This window comes from Aedes aegypti, chromosome 1 (assembly GCF_002204515.2).
Source record: "Aedes aegypti strain LVP_AGWG chromosome 1, AaegL5.0 Primary Assembly, whole genome shotgun sequence".
In the NCBI taxonomy this organism is placed as follows: domain Eukaryota; kingdom Metazoa; phylum Arthropoda; class Insecta; order Diptera; family Culicidae; genus Aedes; species Aedes aegypti.
In genome coordinates this window covers 118140938-118161078 of record NC_035107.1, presented here as the reverse complement: position 1 = coordinate 118161078, position 20141 = coordinate 118140938, and the positions used below count along the sequence as shown (strand labels likewise).

At 41.8% G+C, this 20141-nt stretch overlaps 1 protein-coding gene across 1 annotated transcript; it reads right to left on the bottom strand.

Annotated features, from left to right (window-relative positions):
• Positions 1-669: 669 nt before the first annotated feature.
• On the bottom strand, positions 670-19833 carry LOC5565273. The gene is made up of 3 exons (XM_001649552.2): positions 19458-19833; positions 18790-19395; positions 670-1100 (listed from the first exon to the last, which is right to left on the bottom strand). The coding sequence occupies exons 1-3, from the start codon at positions 19563-19565 to the stop codon at positions 720-722; spliced, it is 1095 nt and encodes a 364-aa protein (XP_001649602.2). The 5' UTR covers positions 19566-19833; the 3' UTR covers positions 670-719.
• Positions 19834-20141: the final 308 nt, after the last annotated feature.

The following is a 20141-nucleotide window of genomic DNA, read 5'->3' as shown; positions in this document are numbered from 1 at the left end:
ATCAGAAAATTTTAACGGGAATTTTAACGGAAATTTTGAACCACCGAAAAGTCAGTAGAATGAAACTTATTGCCATGCGAAATTCAACCGCAAATATCATCATGATTCATTTTCTCTCGACAAATGATATTAAAGGATAGCCCTCTGCAAAATCTTTGTTTTCGGTGTATGGACCGATGCACGAGTTCACTAATTTGACGTTTGAGCGGTGCCGAATTCACTAGTTGCCATAGTCACGTAAATAACACGGCACCGCTCAAACGTCAGAAAGTGAACTCGTGCATCGGTCCATAGCGATTTTTCCTAATTTACTGACATTCTCGGTGGTCCTAACACCCAATTATTTTTTACCGATTTACGCAAATCAGATGAAGAAGTTCTATATAAATAAAAATGGAATGGTGTTTGTATGTCACGAAATGGCTCACGAACGGGGCAACGGATTTGGATGATTCTTTTTCCATTTTGTTCGTCAAGGGTTCCGACGTGTTTGTGTGTATAAAAGTTCCAGGATGTTCACCGGGAAAATAGGAAAAACGGGACTGAACGGAACTGTCATTTTGTATGGGATGATTCATAGCGGTTTTTAACAGCCTACTCGATGGCAAGACGAAGTTTACAGTAATTTAGTCACTATAACATCGTCATGGTTGTATTCACGGTATCAATTTATTGTAATACATTTGTTACTAGATACAACGACTAATTGTTCCCATTTTCTACATTTTCAAATCCTTCCCCGATGCCGGATACCCTTTGAAGTAGTGTTTGTACAGCGGCACGTGATCGCTTGGTTTCTGCTCCTTCGGTTTAAACATGCCCTGGTTGACCAAATATTTCGGCCGATGAATATCCGGGTGCTCCTTCAGATGGTCCACCAAAATCTTCACCGAACGCAGGTGGCAAATGCCCTTGAACACCTTCTGGAACGTTTTGACCTCCTCGGGAAAGTTGGGCACAATCTCATCGATATCGTCGAACCGTTTGAATCTGCGCATGTCCATCGGAAGCGTTCGCCCGAAAGCTACATGGCGCTCGCGGACTTTCGCCTGCCGACGGTCGCTTTTCATCACCTGGGCGATTTTGCGCTGCAGTGCCATCTGTGGGAATTGTGAGGGAAACGAAAAAGGGGTTACTTGAGCTTTTGTGGATAAAGCGTGCTTACAGTTTATAATGTTAACTGCAGGTGAACTGCATTGATAAGGCATATGTTTCAATAACGACAAACGATTTAATAATTTAATGCTCATCTTTATGTCATTGCACAACAGTCTGAATCGAAAATGTAGCAGCAAATCACTTTTATTTAGACATATAAAGGCTTCAAAGCAGTTACAAAAGTTGCACAGATGGAGTTCCTTTCAAAATGACCATTAAAAACTCGAACTTTGTCTGATACACATAGGGGAGATGCACTAGTTTTCGACCTACAAGAATTCTGTTCCAATTTTCGAATTATCATACAAAGTAGGCCAAAATCGTATGAATGGGTCAAAGTTTGCGCTTTTCCCCTATTTGTACGACATTTTTTTTTAATTTCAACCAGAATCTGTTTAGAAATTACTTCAGGAATTCTTTATTGATTTCGCAAAGTATCATTTAAGTTTCCCAAGAAATCTTTGAAAAAATTGCCACTCAGTAATCACAATTAAATCAAGATAATCCTTCGAAATATGGGGCCTTCTTTAGCCGAGTGATTAACGTCCGCGGCTACAAAGCAAAGCCATGCTGAAGGTGTCTGGGTTCGATTCCCGGTCGGTCCAGGATCTTTTCGTAATGTAAATTTCCTTGACTTCCCTGAGCATTGAGTATCATCCTGCCACAGAATATACGAATGCGAAATTGGCAATTTAGGCAAAGTAAGCTCTCAGTCAATAACTGTGGAAGTGCTCTTAGAACACTACGCTGAGTAGTCGTCTCTGTCCCAGTGGGGACGTTAATGCCAAGAAGAAGAAGACGCATCAGGCTAATTCCCGGAACACATTTCTAGGCAAATTATGAATTCTTCTGTTTTATTTTTGAATATGTATCACCCGTACTGGAATTTTAGATTGTTGGAGGATTCCATGAATAAACAATGAGGTGCCTTGCTGAAAGTTGTAAATCCCTTGAGAATTCAGATAACACGAAAAGTTTTAAGATTAGCCGCGGGGTTCTCGATTCTGTTGAAATTTAGAGTGACATAATTTGTATATCATCCCATAGGAATAAGAATGTTTCACGAGAATTGGGTGAGTATAGACTGAAGTATATTTGATAGATCGAAAGGACCTGAACTCCAGGACGATTTGGATGACTTCCAATATCCTGTCAAAATTTATGGATACGTCTGTGAGAACTTAAAGAGTGATGTAAACCACTAAACGTAGACATCACTTGCTTAAAATAATTTATAAACCTCGGTAGATAATGGTCGTTTCCAAATGATAAACGAGTTCTAAAAGGAAGTTTATGTGATTTTCACCCTTCCTGACCCTGAGATGTTCTGGAATAACTTTGTCAACAATACTCCGAATGTATACGAGCAATTTGAATTTTTTATGTCAGCCCCGTAGCCTACAGGTTAGGAATAGGGCGATATTCAAAACTCAAAAGGCAATAGATGGCTCTTTTTCAATGATAGTAAAAACGAAATCCTGGAGCAAAGAAAGCGCCATGGAAGATGAACTAACCACAAAAAGTTATGTATTCACTTTACACTTGATTTCTAATCACTACTTTTTTGATTCAGTTTCCTAATTGCAAGCAATTTACGATTTCAATTATTTTCCATACGTTTTGACAGTTCTCCGACTACCATTCTTCCATGCGCTTGTGTTGAAAGTTTGAGAAATTTGAGAATCCAGCGTAGCGCGATCAGTGAGCGGATTACAGACATCAGTGTCGCCGCTCGGCGGCCGGTAAGAGAAACTGAATGTTCGAAAGGTTGTTGTCTGTAATTTTTGCCGCTGGCGCCAACTGTTAGCGTTTGAGAACAAAATAAACAGTCGTTACCCTATTCCTCCAGGAGTTTCTTCAAGAATTGTTCCAGGAGTTCTCTTAGGAGTATCTTCAGGAATTTATCCAGGAGTTTGTTCAGAAATTTTCCAAGAGTTCTCTTAGGAGTTCTGTTAATAGTTCATCAGGAATTCCTCCAGGAGTTCGTTCCGGATTTCCTTCAGTAGCTCCTTAAGGAATTCCTTAGGGATTTTACAATAGGGCGATATTCAAAACTGAAACGGCAATAGATGGGTCTTTTTCAGCGGTAGTCAAAACTAAATCCTGAAGCAAAAAAAGCACCATGGAACATGAACTAAACACAAAAAGTTATGCTTTAACATTACACTTAATTTCTAATCACTACTTATTCGATCCAGTTTCCTAATTGCTTGTAATCCATGTTTTTCATTATTTTTCATTCGTTTTGACAGTTCGCGACTACCATTCTTCCATGCGCTAGTGTTGGAAGTTTGAGAAATTTGAGAATCCAGCGTAGCGCGTTCAGTGGAATACAAACATCAGTGTCGCCGCTCGGCGGTCAGTGAGAGAAACAGAATGTTCGAAAGGCTGTTGTCTGTACTGTTTGCCGCTGGTGACAACTGTTAGCGTTTAAGAACGAAATAAATAGTCGTTATTCTATTCATAGTTGACTTACTCCATGCGAGTGATTCAGTCAGGACTCATATTCATCATATTCATATTATCTAAGTCAGAATCTCTTGACATACAAGTGGTTCATGTTTGATTGACTTCATATCCAAGTGATTGATGTCTGTCTCTTTAAATTCATGTCTTTCAAGCAGTGTTGACCAGACTCATTTCCCCGAAAATCGAATTGTGAAGCCATAAACTGTTATAACTGTGCGTTGTATTCCTGAGATGGAGGGGGAGGTGGTTGGGCTTGAGTGTTGCACATGGGATCCGACAGTTTCGATCTCGGTGGGCCGCAATTCAAGTTTCGGTGAAATGATTCGCACTCACTCACTCACTCACTCATTTCATTTCACCGAAACTTGAATTGTGGCTCTCTGGGATCAAAATTGATCGATTTTGTGTGCAGTACTCAAGCTTAACCATTTGCTTTTCTATCTTAGGAGGATAGAACATGGTTGTAGTAGTTTGTGGCTTTGTAGTTCAGAAATGAGTCTGAGCAACACTGCTTTCGAGTTTTATCCACTCTATATTCAAGTAATTCAGGTTTGACTTGAATATGTAGCCAAAAATCATGTCAAATTCACTCATGTTCCATACCCGCAAGTGTTTTACATCAGATTCACTTTATAATTAAGTGATTCAGAATAGATTCATTTCATATTCAAGTGATTCAGTTCGCTCCATATCCTAGTGATTCTTACCTGATTCACTCATATACGACTGTTTCAGGTTTGATTCACTTAATGTTCAAATGATTTCAAGTGATTCATGCTTGATTCACTTCATTTTCAAATGGTTCAAGTTTGATTCACTTTATGTACAAGAGTTTCAGGTCTGATTTATTTCATACTAGTGGTCCCGGCAAACTTTGTCTTGCCATCAAATAGGCTGTTGGAAAACGTCAAATCCCTCATACAAATGACACCTAAGTCTTCTCCCATTTTCTCGATAAATCCAGCGACTTTCCCGAACTTTTTCCTCGCAAGAACACGTCGCATCTCTTAAGGAGTGCAACATTGAAAATCTTGCGTCAATCCGTTGGACCGTTCTCAAGCCATTTCGTGACATACAAACACCACTCCATTTTTATTTACATAGATTCAAGATATTTCGGATTTATTTCCAGTGATTTATGCTTGATTCGCTCCATATCCAAGTGATTCATGTCGTATTCGCTCCATATTCAAGTGATTCAGGTTTGATTCGCTCTATATTCAAGTGCTGCAAGTGATTCGGACACTTCATATTCACATATTTCAAGAACGAATTACTTCATATTCAAGTGGTTCAGGTTTGATTCATCTAGAATTTTACATTTTTTCAGGTATGACTTCATATTTAAGCAGGTTAGGGCTGGTTCACATCATTTTCAAGTGATTCATGCTTGAATCACTTTATGTACGTGTTTCAAGATTGTTTAGTTCAATATCCATGTAATTGATGTTTGTTTTTTGACGTAACTTTAAGGCATTCAGGTCTCATTCACTTTATATTCAAGTGTTTCAGATTTGATTGCTCCTCTGAACAACTTTGCCGAAGACCCGAACTTTCTATCTCTTGTGAATCACAAGCTACAACTAGTTTAAAATGCTCAATTTTACACGCTCACTACCGCCACCTAGCGGCAAAATCGCGAACTAAACTATTTGTCTTCCGACTGTCCTTGATCCTCTGAACAACTTTGCCGAAGACCCGAACTTTCTATCTCTTGTGAATCACAAGCTACAACTAGTTTAAAATGCTCAATTTTACACGCTCACTACCGCCACCTAGCGGCAAAATCGCGAACTAAACTATTTGTCTTCCGACTGTCCTTGATCCTCTGAACAACTTTGCCGAAGACCCGAACTTTCTATCTCTTGTGAATCATACACGCAGCGAACTGGACTATCGAAATTCATACATTTTGCCTTATGAAAGATGTAACGATTATTGCAATACGAACGCTTTATGTATCGTTTCAGCACCCCTCCATACCAAGGCGTCGATAGGCGCGGGGTGTACGCACGAGCCTATCGATCGCAAGGTCCTTGATTCGATTCAAGGTTGCCGCGAAAACTATTTTTGTTTTCAAATTTCGGTTTCATAAGGCAAATTTATGAATTTCAACCCGATTCCTTGTGGCGAATTTTCATAAAGGGGTTCCTATGTTTATCGATAGTCCATTTGCCTGAGTGTAAGCTACAACTAGTTTAAAATGCTCAATTTTACATGCTCACTACCGCCACCTAGCGGCAAAATCGCGAACCAAACTGTTTGCCTTCCGGATGTCCTTGATCCCCTGTGGAGTCGGTTGAGTGAACCCTAACCCTCAACTGCAACAATGTTGCACACTCCCAGCAACAAGAATTGCTATCATGCAAGTTCCAACGAAAAACACCCAGACTATGGGAACTGCCGACATTTCAAAACGGCAAAAGTCCACGAGGTTCACCACAACAAGAACCTCGTGGCACCAAGATTGACGAGTCAGCACTAAATGTGCTACTTGCGATGCAGCGAAGAGGACTCGGAGGTCCGATAAAACCGTAGCTCCAAGAGTTATGCCACCCAGTGTCAACGAATAAGCTGCAACAATGTGGCCGTTTGGAAACGAAGAAACCATCGAAAACAGCATCACCGCACACGATGTGGTATCATATTCGATGGATGGAGCATTTATCGCCGTCCTGGTGGCGGCCGTCATTATCTGGAAGTGGCGGCACAACGCGCGACGAATCAAGTCGCTAGAAACCGAAACCCGGAGGAGGAACCTGGGTGTTTGAGCGGCGGGGGTCATCCGATCCCCCATCACGACGGAGCACTGGTGCACCCGGCACCACGAAGATAAACACGAAGCTAAACACAAATACAAACTCTGTGAATAGAAAAAGTATAATATAGTCAGTTGAGTTTAAATATTCAAACGGAGCAGTCATTCTGATGACAGCTCTCCCAGCCTAACTCGATTCGGAAGTTTGAGCCTGCCCTTAAGGCAGTGCCACTAAACATTGGTGACCCCGACGTGATGGACAACGTTGCCTATCACGGAAAATCAAGAAGAAATTCGACCAAAAAAATGAATACAATCCCCCAAGAGGTAGTGTAGTGCAAACCCGCAGAGAAAATACTAGAAGAACAACTCGCTTAACAGTGAAAATAGTCCCCCAAGAGGTGACGTAGTGCAGGCCCCAGTGAAGAAAAATTGAATCAGCAATTCTCTTGGGAGTGAAAATAATCCCCCCAGTGGTTAAGTAGTGCAGGTCCAAGTGCCCAAATTGGAAAAAATAACCGAACAGTGAAACTAAGCCCCCAGAGGCAAGTGTAGTGAAAGACGCACCCCTGTGGGTAAAAAAGTGACCAAAGAACGAAAAGGTGCGCACCGCCCCCGAGTAGGTGAAAACTATCTGACCGAAAAGTGCGTGCCACCCTTGAGTGAAAACTAAGTGGAAGGAAAGGTTTGCGCAGCCCCCGAATGGGTGAAAACTAATTTAATAAAAAGTGCGCACCGCCTCCGAGCGGGTGAAAACTAAGTGGAAGAAAAAACTTTACTTGCAAGTGTTTGACGCGAACTACCGAAAACTCCGATTTGTTTACCTTGTTAGTTACATCGGATTATAAAGTTTTGCAAAAATTGAACGTGGAAGTGCGTGAAAGCCCACAGAGGCCACAGCAGCGGTTACCAAACCCACAGCAGCCAACAGCAGCGGCCCCGCAGCAGTAACCAAACCCACAGCGATCACAGCAGCAAATCCGCAGCGGTAACTAAATCCCGCAGCGGCCCAGCGGTATCAACCCGGAAAACATAAATAAATCCAAGTAAGTCCGTTCTAATTTATTTATATTGACAAAATGCCCGTGGAAGACGACAACGACTTGGCCGTGACGCTGACTAGGCAGCTTACGGCTATCGAAGGATCGCTAAAGGACCTGGAAACCTTCACCGCAGGAGTAGATGCTCGAAATCTACCGTCGTCCTCAGAGCTGGAAGCGCGCGACCAACTTCTTAACGAGATATGGCAGCAAGCCTCGGCAGTGCTTCTCAAGCTGGAAGGCATCACGGGCACCTCACAACGAAGGGCCCCAATGATGCAGATATTCATCAAAGTTAAGACGGAATTCGTCCGTCTGAAGAAATTGGCGGACAAACAAGAAAGCAGGAGAAGCGGAAGCGAACCAGCGGCCGGCGCCAGTGCTATAGACCAATCGATGATAGCAGCAGGCGCCACTAAGTCAGCCAATCTACCTAGAATTGAGCTGCCAAAATTCTCAGGATCGCCGACGGAATGGCTATCCTTCAAAGGGCGTTTTGAAAAGCGGATAGCAACCATAACCGAGGACGCAGAAAAATACGTGTTCCTGCAAAAGGGACTGGAAGGATTCGAACCCGCCTACAATGCCTGCAAGGCATTTGAAGACTCCGAGCTGAGTTTCGACGACGCCTGGATAAAATTGGAAGAACGCTTCTACAAGAAGCGCATAGCATTCGAAGGACATTTTCAGAAGGTTTTAAAAATCAAGCGCCCGCAGAAGCAAAATGCAAAAGCACTCCTTAACATTGTGGATGCGGTGGATACAATGATGACGTCAACCCGGCAAATCGCCGGTGAAGCACCAGCTAGTATGAAATGCATAGCTAATGGGCTCCTGATCTGCCTGGTCAAAGAGCGAATCGACGAACAAACACTAGCAAAGCTGGAGGACAAGCTAGATCTCCAGACCATATACAATTGGGACGAATTCAAGAAGGAACTAGAGCGGATTGCAAACCAGCTCTGTTGCAACGTATCCACTGAACACCCAAAACATCCCTACAACAAAGTTGTAGCATTTGCGGCCAACCCGGCCTACAAGAAGCCCGCTCATGCAGAAATAAAGTGCTCAATGTGTGGAAAGGCCGGGCACTTTATCTACAGATGTGACACCTTCCTAAACCAATCAGTTCCAGCCAGATTGGAAATGGTAAAGCAATCACAGCATTGCTTTAACTGCCTACAAAAGGGCCACGGAATCAAGATGTGCAAAAACACGGGAAGATGCAAGGAATGCAAGGGACGCCATCACACTCTTCTGCACGAGACCCGCGGAGAAAAGCCAACTCCCACCCCACCTAGCAACAAGCCAACGAAAGAGCCAGAAGCAGGACCTAGTCAAACCAAGTGACTAGAGTCGGAGCGCAATTTTGTTTTTCTTGCTACCGCAATCATCTGGGTAGGCGGTAGCGAAGGGAAGTGGCACGAGATGAGATGTATTCTCGACTCCGGCAGCCAAGCAGAAACCATCACTGAAGAAGCGGCAATTCAACTGCAATTGCCTCAATACAAAAACAAAATGCGCCTCGCTGGAATAGGTGGTTCGCTAGACGTAGACAGGAAGATTTTCGCTCGCATAAGCTCCCAACGCGAAAATATGTACATGGATATTGAGCTTTCAATAGTTAGGAAGATAGTAGACCACCAACCAATCTACACAATCCCTTGGAGTGATTTGGACATACCAGCAGACATACCCTTAGCAGATCCAAATTTCAATCTCAGCAGCCAAGTAGATATACTCCTCGGAGCAAGAGTATTTTACCAAATACTTAAAACGAATCAATTGCGGCAAGGAAGAGGACCCACCTTCCAAGAATCTTCATTCGGCTGGCTTGCAGTAGGCGTCCTAAATGATTCATGTAGAAGCTTGGCGCTAACCTGCGCTAAAATTGAAGAAGCCCCAAAGGAAGAAGTAACCAACCATGAACTACATGAATTGTTCAAGCAGTTTTGGAAAATCGAAGAACTCGGAAGAGAAACAGAGGCTCCAGAAAGCCTCAACAAAGAAGCGGAAGAAAACTTTATCAAAAACACCACTAAAGATGCAGATGGCAGATACATAGTACGAATGCCGCTCAGGAGTGATCACCAGCACCTGGGACAGTCCTTCGAACAAGCTAGAAAGAGGTTTTTAGCTCTGGAGCGGCGATTAGCTTTTAACCAACAAAAATACGCCGAATATCGCAAATTTATGGAGGAATACATTCAGATGGGTCACATGGAGCCCATCTCCGAGGAAGACTTACACAATGTGCGATATTTCATTCCGCACAGCTGCGTGGAGAAGCCAGATTCCACGTCAACGAAGCTAAGAGTGGTATTTGACGCGAGTGCGAAAACCACCAGTGGAGTATCTCTCAACGACATTCAACTCGTAGGCCCCAACGTTCAGAGAGATCTGAACGATGTGCTGATCGACTTTCGTGGGCACAACGTAGTGCTGATGGCCGATGTGGCAAAAATGTACCGCCAGGTGAAAGTAGCAGATCCCGATACCTGGTTCCAGTGCATTCTCTTCAGGAAAGATCAAAGTCAACCAATCCGTGCATATCGGTTGACCACAGTCACCTATGGTGAAGCATCATCGTCTTTCCTAGCCTGCCGAGCATTGAAGCAAGTAGCAGTGGAAGAAAAAGAAACCTATCCTCATGTGGCTGAAGCTATCGAGAATTGTTTTTACGTCGATAACCTGATGCTCGGAGCAGCAAACATCAATGATTTGAAGAAGTTGAAGGAAGGAGTTACATCAGCACTGAAGAAGAGATGCTTCCCTCTCAGGAAGTGGGCATCAAACGATCCACAAGTTACAGAAGACATCAACAAAGAAGACATGGAGGAAGCAGTAATAATCGGCGGCCAAGAAATCATCAAAACACTCGGAATTGCCTGGAATCCAGTCCAGGACGTATTCAACTTCGCAATGGTCAATACGGAAGGACCCTCGAAGGAAATCACCAAGCGACAGTTAGCATCCAAGATTCTCAAACTATTCGATCCTCTCGGCTTCATACAGCCGGTGATCATCAAGGCAAAGCTCCTGCTGCAGGAAGTGTGGAAGACAAATTTGGAATGGGACAAACCTGTTTCCGAGGAAACTCTACTTAACTGGAACAAATTTCAAGCGCAATTGGAAGGCTTGAGGAACTTCACGTTACCAAGGCAAGCGTTCCCAAGTGAATGCGACTCATTAGAGTTGCATGGCTTTTCCGACGCATCAGGAAAAGCCTACGGCTGCGCCATTTACATGGTGGCCAAAACTCAAGGCCAGCAAACCATGTCACGACTACTATGCGCCAAATCAAGAGTGGCGCCGAAGAGCATGACTCAAAAAAGTCAGGAAGCCGAATCATCAGTAGAATCCCCCACAGAGGATGAAGAAGAAGAATCATCGGAGAAGAACAAGGCTACAATTCCAAAACTGGAACTGCAAGCCGCATTGCTACTAGCGGAAGTCTGCGAGCGGATTCGAAAGATAGTCAAAAAACGGATCACCGCAGAGCATTATTGGTGCGATTCCCAAATCGCACTAACATGGATCAAGACTCCAACTAGCAGATGGGAGGTTTTCATTCGAAACCGAACCCGAAAAATCCAACGATTGACAGCCGCAGAAAATTGGCACTACGTCAATACAACAGATAATCCCGCAGACCTAGTCTCACGCGGAACCACCGTGAAGACTCTGATGGGAAGCAAAAGGAAAATTTGGTTAAACGGACTAGATTTTCTCACGACGGAAACCTACCCAGACCTCCCAATCGAGGAAACGGAAGCAGCAGTGGAAGGAGAAGTGAGAAAAGTTTGCATGGCTGCAGCGAAAGCCACACCTACCGAGGACTACATCGAGCAATACAGATGCCACAACTCATTCAGAAGGACGCGCAGACACTTTGCGCTCATCGCCAGAGCCATCAACAATTTCATGGCTAAATCACCAAGTATTAGAGCCAGAGGTCGTTACACGGAACCAAAAGTAGGACCTCTTACTACAAACGATCTGGAAGAAGGACTGAACCTTGCAATCCGAGTGATGCAACTAGTTAAGTTCCCCGAAGAGGCTCAGGCCATGCGAGAGAAGAGAGAAATAATCCCGCAAGGAAGATTTCAACATGTGAAGCCTAAACTAATTAACGGGCTTATACACATAACAGGAAGGCTCAATCTAGCAGATCTGTCTAGCTCGCAAAAGATGCCAATTCTCATCCCGAGCGATCATCCATTTACCAAGGTGATAGTAGAACATATCCACCGAGTAACATTTCACGCTGGAACTGAATTAGTACTAGTGGAGTTCAGAAGGAAGTATTGGATGCGAAACTTGAGAAAAATCGTATTGGGCGTACTCAACAGGTGCATGCTATGCGCTCGAAACCGTCCGAAACAACTAACCCAACAAATGGGTCAATTACCGCATCCGCGAGTGAATCCATCACCTGCATTCACTCACACAGGAGTAGATCTATGCGGGCCATTCACAGTGACCGCAGGAAACAAATCACGTACAAAAAGCATGGTCCACGTGTGCATTTTCGTGTGCCTCGCAACGAAGGCAATACACCTGGAGGTAGTAGAAAATCAGTCAGCCGGCGCGTTCATATCCGCCCTGATTAGGTTCACATCTATAAGAGGAAGACCGGAAATAATTTATTCCGATAACGGGCGTAACTTCGTTGGTGCAAGCAGGGAACTCGCCCATCTAAGGAGAATTTACAACAAGGAGTTATTTCAACATAATATCATCGCCTTAGCAGCAGATAAAGGCATCAACTTCTCCTTTATTCCCCCGAGAAGCCCTAACTTTGGCGGACTTTGGGAAGCAAACATTAAAACTGCGAAGCGATTATTCAAGGGCGCCGGACGAGGCGCTCAGTTTACACTTACGGAATTGCAGACGCTATTTCATCAAATTGCGGCCACCATGAACTCGAGGCCTTTGACAGCACCTCTCACAAGTGTAGAAGCGCTGGAACCTCTAACTCCAGCACATTTTTTGATAGGAAGACCAATCTACTCAATGCCAGTACCGGCAGAAGAAGCAGAATCCGTCGGCTTACATGTACGATGGAAACGCATATACCATCAAGCCCAACAATTTTGGAGGCGATGGCGAGAAGAGTACCTACAACAATTGAGGAACTACGCAAAATGGAATAGCCAGCAACGTAACCTAGAAGTAGGAGAAATAGTTCTTATCGGGGACGATCACGTTCCAATGGCAAACTGGCCCATGGGAGTAGTTACAGAAGTATTCAAAGGACCAGATGACGTCGTTAGAGTAGCCACGATACGAACGGCAACGGGCATCTACAAGCGGAATGTAAGGGTACTAGCTCCCCTACCCATCGCAGCTGAGAAGCAATCAGAAGAAGCAGCCGACAACGTAGAGACGGTGGAAGAATGCACACCACGTGCAGATAACAACGCAGCAGTACAACCTGCCGAAGAAGAATTGGAAGAAGACCAACCCCCGGAAGCATCAAATAATATTTGGGACGGACGGCTACGTCCCAAGGGGGGGAGAAAATGGAGTCGGTTGAGTGAACCCTAACCCTCAACTGCAACAATGTTGCACACTCCCAGCAACAAGAATTGCTATCATGCAAGTTCCAACGAAAAACACCCAGACTATGGGAACTGCCGACATTTCAAAACGGCAAAAGTCCACGAGGTTCACCACAACAAGAACCTCGTGGCACCAAGATTGACGAGTCAGCACTAAATGTGCTACTTGCGATGCAGCGAAGAGGACTCGGAGGTCCGATAAAACCGTAGCTCCAAGAGTTATGCCACCCAGTGTCAACGAATAAGCTGCAACAATGTGGCCGTTTGGAAACGAAGAAACCATCGAAAACAGCATCACCGCACACGATGTGGTATCATATTCGATGGATGGAGCATTTATCGCCGTCCTGGTGGCGGCCGTCATTATCTGGAAGTGGCGGCACAACGCGCGACGAATCAAGTCGCTAGAAACCGAAACCCGGAGGAGGAACCTGGGTGTTTGAGCGGCGGGGGTCATCCGATCCCCCATCACGACGGAGCACTGGTGCACCCGGCACCACGAAGATAAACACGAAGCTAAACACAAATACAAACTCTGTGAATAGAAAAAGTATAATATAGTCAGTTGAGTTTAAATATTCAAACGGAGCAGTCATTCTGATGACAGCTCTCCCAGCCTAACTCGATTCGGAAGTTTGAGCCTGCCCTTAAGGCAGTGCCACTAAACACCCTGAACAACTTTGCTGAAGATCGCTTCTTTGCAAGACGTAAGGATCTCGAGATATAGCAATGTAAATTTACCTGTTTTGGGGTGATGCTAAACTTTTCAGGGTGATTCAATATTCAGCTGAGTGTTGCAATACTTATTTTAGTGAGTCCGTATTTATGACGGGTAGTGTACATTGTTAGAATTATTCAAAGTTATCTATCAAATCGTACACTTCAGGTTAATTATCGGAATTCCAAACCTGAAAGACTTCCTGTAAAAGCTGATGTTCCTCAAGGCAGCATTTGTATAATATTACAATATTTTCACACCTAACTAACCTGAGTTACCTCAGGGATGTCAAGAATCTTTGTTTGCGGATGACGCAGGCCTCTCCGCCAAAGGACAAAACTCGCGTTTCATCTGTAGTAGATTGCAAAAAATTGGATATATTTTCTTCATATTGCAGAAATGGAAGATTTCTCCTAATGCTTACAAAACTCAACTGATAATATTCTCGCATAAACCAAAAACTCTTTATTCGGAACCTTCAATTAGACTTGTTGTCACGTTAAGAGGGGTTCCAATATGCAACAAATGTAAAATGTCTTTATCCCCTTATTAATAGAAAATCCAAACTTTTCTTAAGAACAAGCTTTTGATCTTCAAACAAATTTTCAGGCCAGCCATGTTGTATGCTGTACCAATATGGACTAGCTGTTGTAATACCAGGAAAAAAGCTCTGCAGAGGACTCGAAATAAAATTTTGAAAATGATTCTGAAGCTTCATTCCTGGTATAGTACCATAAGGTTACATAGAATTTCCAATATTGAAACATTGGTACAAATTTCAAATAAAATAAATAATAATTTTAGACAAAAACACAGCGCAACAAAAATGACATTTTTGCGTGTCTCAAGGATCAAATTATGTGTCTCTAGTAGATTTGGGGTTGCTGAATCTGATGCCGTTCTCAGAAATTTCCCAGCACGTCACAATTTTTAGCTACAGGTCGCCAAAGTTGTGTAAAAAATTGGTTTTATTGATGTTTACCCAAAATTTGAAGTATATTTTATCAAACTTTTTTGTGATCTTATCCACCAAGCATGCAAAAAGGACTTAAACTTTCGTTTTAGATATATTTTGGTTGAAATTTCACGATTAAATTTAGATTAAACCGTTTTTTTCAACATGCTTGCAGTCTCCATACAAAAATCTTCGTTTCTCTTATATGGCAAAACACAATACTTTTCTAAACCATCAAAAAATAGCTTTTGCGCATCAAAAGCATTATGAACATTGATGATTAGTATTATTATACACATAAAGTTTGAATTCTGTGGCAAATTAAGCTAATAAGTTGCCTTACAAGCTGGCAAACTTGCATGCAAGTTGGCTGAAATATCAATTTTTGCATTTTTAACAACCAATATCTCAAAAACTAGACGTGCTATGATATTTCTGTAAACGGCAATTGATTCAGCAACCCTTAATTAAGTAAATAGGGGTATTTTGATGCTGGAGACAAAAACGTGTTCCGCAGTGAAATCGATTCAATCTTCGATTGCCACGATTAACGCGTTGTATATTTGGGTTAAGTTAGGTTTAGTAAATTGGAAACTTTTTTTCTCTCTCATAAGCTGGTGATATTAAATCATCTGTAAAAATTCTGAACTGCTACGGCAAATTAAATGTAATACACGGTGTCTCTAGTAGAAAACATTAATACAAAAAAATCAGTATCGCTAAAACACTCACCAAATGAAAACTTAGGCTTTCCCCTTTCATTTGAGACCGGTTCAGAAATGTTCTATCGGGGGGTCCTGAACATTTTTTTTATATATATTTTAGTTAGAGATAGGTACCATAGGTGATATTCTTCAACCATACGATGAATCGCTAGTGCCATCTGCTGACAAATCAATCGAATCGTAGAAGGCCATGACAAAGTTTTCCTTGAAACAAACTTGTTTTTGGTTTGGCAGTGTTGCCGTTCAGATAAATTCAGTAATTAGCGATATTATATATTTTGAATTTCAATCTATTTATTTATTCAAAACTAAAATGTTTGAGAACAGTACTTAAATTTTCAAATTAAAAGATTATCGTTTAGAGATTTGAAAGATTTTTAATTAATAAACTATATTTAGTCTCAGTAGTACGCTATCGTCTTAAAATTCAAGTATACTTTTATAAGATATCGCTTTAAACGATTGCTAATAAATTAAGCGTTTGCGAAAACACTTCATTATGGATCATTACATTACATTGGTAGGGAATTTGGCCGAAAAGTAATAACGTCAAGAATAAATGCTCCCCCAAATCAACGCAGCAACAGCGACAAAAAATCGCCGCAATTTCGTCGTTGTATCGCTGCAAGCACTCTTGTATGATACTATCTATACAAACGCAACGGAAATCGCAGAAAAAAAATCGTGTTGATTTTGGGGGGCCTTAACGCAGCATTGCTTGAGCTGTCGCGTTCTAAGGTGGTGTAGCAAAGAATTGATGCTTGTGTCGCGTGATAAGTTTATACATTTATTATTTTGTATCAACATTTTGGTCTGCTGACTAGAGGTATACCTGTCAATAATTCAAATAATCACAATTTTATACATATTTATACATATATATTTACACTACACTCTGTCAGGAGACCTGGAACATGAAATCAAAAATCCACGTAGACAATCGTTTGAAAGTTTGCGTATTGTGATTATAGAAGCTGTACCTGCAATCGTGATCAGCAAAAGTGGTTGATATGATTGAAAAGAACATTCTTTACAATATCAGGATTAAAGCCTGGTATTATTCTACAAACAGTATCCGAAATAAACCTTTGAAAATAGCACTGTGTAAATATAAATACAATTAAAAACCTTCCACTCGAAGCAATTGTATTTGTTTGTGTGAAATGTTTAATGCTGCGAGGACAACAATCTCAACGCTAAAGGGAAAACGTGGTAGACCGGGTAGACCCAGTACTACCGATAATGCAACAAGGAAGCGCCAAATGAACCTGTATTCGATCTGCTACTCAGAAAAGCACAAAGGCATGCGTTTGCACGAGTGCTGCAACGCAACGCAACTTTGTCAGCATTATCCAGACCGCTCCCACTGGAGTATCCACGGATGCTAAATATATGAGACAGAAACCGACAAATGAAGAGGGCCAGGTACAGCAGTCGAATCTACACGGTTTACCATCCAATTGGATATCGACTCCAATATCTGTGCAACCAAAAAACCTGAACACGAACGTTGAAGTTAAGCAGCTGTCTAAAGGGTTTGGATGTTGAAATTGCCTCAAATATCGCTTCCAAAATCAGCAGGCTTAACCAATCAGTTCAGGGTTTTTTTAGGTAGTACATCTACACTTTCATTTGAACCATTTAAGTGGTATTAAAACCTGTAATATAGTGTAATTGGGGATTGAACTGGGCAGTTCGTTCTGTAAGATTGGAGTAGATGGAGGAGGACGTTCCTTAAAGGTTACCCAGTCGATTATCGAGCACAAATCCGACGTCACCGAGACTCAAGGCCGAAGTAAGGATACTGACGTAAAATTGTTGTTGCTGCTTGTTGTTGTTCCTGGCGTTCTTGGAAAATATGGCAACATTGAGAAAATCTGGAAGACACTGTTGCATTTGAACAATTTCAATGCTTCATTGCTGGAGATTTGAATCATTTGATTGTCAATCTGCTTAGCAGTATAATGGGACATAGTTCAACATATCCTTGCCCATACTTTGTCCACCACCTTCCAACGCTAGGAGTTGTGAATGTAATCTACAAAAAAAGTAGAATCTATTGATCCAAATACTACCGAGGATTGGGTAAGGATCAGCAGTTTAATTGTGTGATTCATGAAGATGACCTTAAACTTAATTCATTTATCCCAGGTGAAGGTTTTGCAGAAAAGGTTGAGTACTTTTCAAAAACGTGGCTTATCCAGTAGCTTCAATATCTCGGATTTTTGTAAAATGACAGGAAGTGGTTTAAGCAAATACAGGTAACAAGCAAGTGAAACCGTGCATTTCGATTTTCAAGTTGCATTGAATCGTGTTAAGATTTCAGAGAACTCCGAAGCATATGATCGACAGCCTTTTCGATCTGTAGTAATATACAGTTAACCTTTTCAAACCGTATTAACCGTATTAACTTTGTCGACATGTCGTGTTTGTAATTGGATAAAATTAAATATTATAATGCTAAGTCCTTTTCATGAATTGGTTAACTATTCGTAGCCATTTTTTTCATGGCTACCTAGATAAGCATGGAAGAAACTGATTGTGTGAACAATAATTTTGAAATCAGTCGTGAAAAAAACGGCATTGTCCTGTTTTGAAAAAAATGTTCAGGACCCCCCGATAGAACATTTCCAAACTGGTCTCAAATGGAAGAGGAAAGCCTAAGCTTTCATTTGGTAGATGTTTTAGGGATACTGATTTTTTTTATATTAATGTTGTTCTACCAGAGACACCGTGAATATGTTGTTAACCAAATGTTACTAAAAGCTAAATTTTGTTCCACTTATTTAGGATGATAGTGTTGTCTAACACAGAACACCTAGACATAAGAAATGGATGTAGCACAGACAAACAGACGTAAGAGCTAGAAGAATTATCAATTTAAAACATAGTCAAGTGAACATTGACGCCCAATGCTAAAAATACTTGGTTTGGCCAATCGCGGTAGTGAGCAAACGTCAAACTCGAACAAAAGCGATGCGAGCGCAACGAGTGGCCTGTCGGCCAACTACCAAACATTATAATTGGGCGCTATTCTGCTGTGCGATGAAAATAATTAGAGTGTTACGTCTGTTTGTCTGTGGATGTAGTGTTTGTAAAAATACTTACAAATAATTAAAAAAAAAAACGTTATTCCAACTCCTCAACTCGACTCCAACTAAAAATCTCGCAATTAAGGAAGCAGAATGATTCATCAAAGCAGAATCCGTCATCAATTCTAGAATTTGCAAAAGGAGTTTTTTCGTTCAAAATCAACAAATTTTACATGTTAATGTGTTCACTGTTTTCTATTCTCCAACCGAAACACAGTGAAAATATTTGCAGCGTATTAATTCAGTTTTGAGCAGAAAAACTGTAATTTCGATGATGACGATGATTGCGAACGTTAAGAGCTCTACTCACATAATGCAAATTCCAATCGCGTGCCACCTCCACCGGAATCGCTCGGATTTCCTTCGGTTCAACGTAGAGCGCCTTTGCCGAGTCACCTTCCACCCCAATCGAGAACAGCTGCTTGATGATGTCCTTCGTTATGTTGGACTTTTCCGCCCCCAGCGTGTTCAACCACTCGGCAAAATCCTGCGCCCCGAGGTCGATCAGCTCTTCCACCTGTTCAAACAGTGGCTTTTCCAGCAGCTTCTTGTCCGACTTGTACAACTTCGTTTGCCACTGGATCCGTTCCTTGCGAGTCTTCTTCAGGAAGTTCTCCATCCAGTTGACTTCCTTCAGCTTCAGCTCCCGTGGCTTCGTTTTGGGGTCAATCTTAAGCTCGAACTTGGAAAGACGCTCTCCATCTTCGAAGTCTTCCCCCCTTTCCGGACTAAGGCTATCTGAGTCCTTTGTCTCAATGCTGTAGTAACGGAAGGCTTCCTTCAAGCGGCACTTGACAATTTCCTCAAACTCTTTGTCGTCGTACGGCTGGAGACGAACAATTTTCGAGGCTTTCTCGTACATTCGTCGAGGAACGACATGGGTAAGATCCGAGTCTATCGGTTGGTGCTGTAGCTTCTAGAATAGATTCGATAAGCATTATGTAACAGAACAATCAAGGATTCAAAACCTATTGTTACCATTTTAAACCGGTTTTCGAAATCTTCGATGAATTTCTTCATTTCCTCTTTGATGGCGGTATCACTTGATTCGTATTTGGATCGTCTAATCTTATGTTTGGCAGACATTCTTTAAAAATATTTTTGTTTTAGAGCGAAGACAATTGGATTTGTAAAATATTTAAATGCATAAAGTTGTTTATTATGGTCGATTCGCAACGATCGAGCCGTTTCCAAAGTAATCGTTTATTTGGATGGCACTTGCGCAATGCTTGTTGTAAGGAAAATCGACACTAGTTGCGTTCCATGTTTGGTAATCAACAAGTTGTTGAATGAAAAATGTATCGAAAATTTCGTAAAAGCAAAGCCAAAAAAACAGTACAGTGAGTTCAGCAGAAGGCAACTTAGCAACCATTGTCTAAAGCTTGGCCAACTATGAAACGTCTCTTAGGAAAAACGAAGCACAATGGTCCTATAATCTCTATCTTTATGTTCAGCTATCGTGAATAATGTAGCTCTAACCTTTTTCTGTAGATTACAAATTGGGGACTAATATACTTTAAATCGTGAATTATTTTGATTTTTCTTACTATTAAAAACACTCATAGTTTTAAAATAATAATAACATTTATTTTCGTTAAACACACTTAAATCTTTCTGTTATATTTGTGAAATGTGAATATATGTGTATAATCGCTTTAGAAC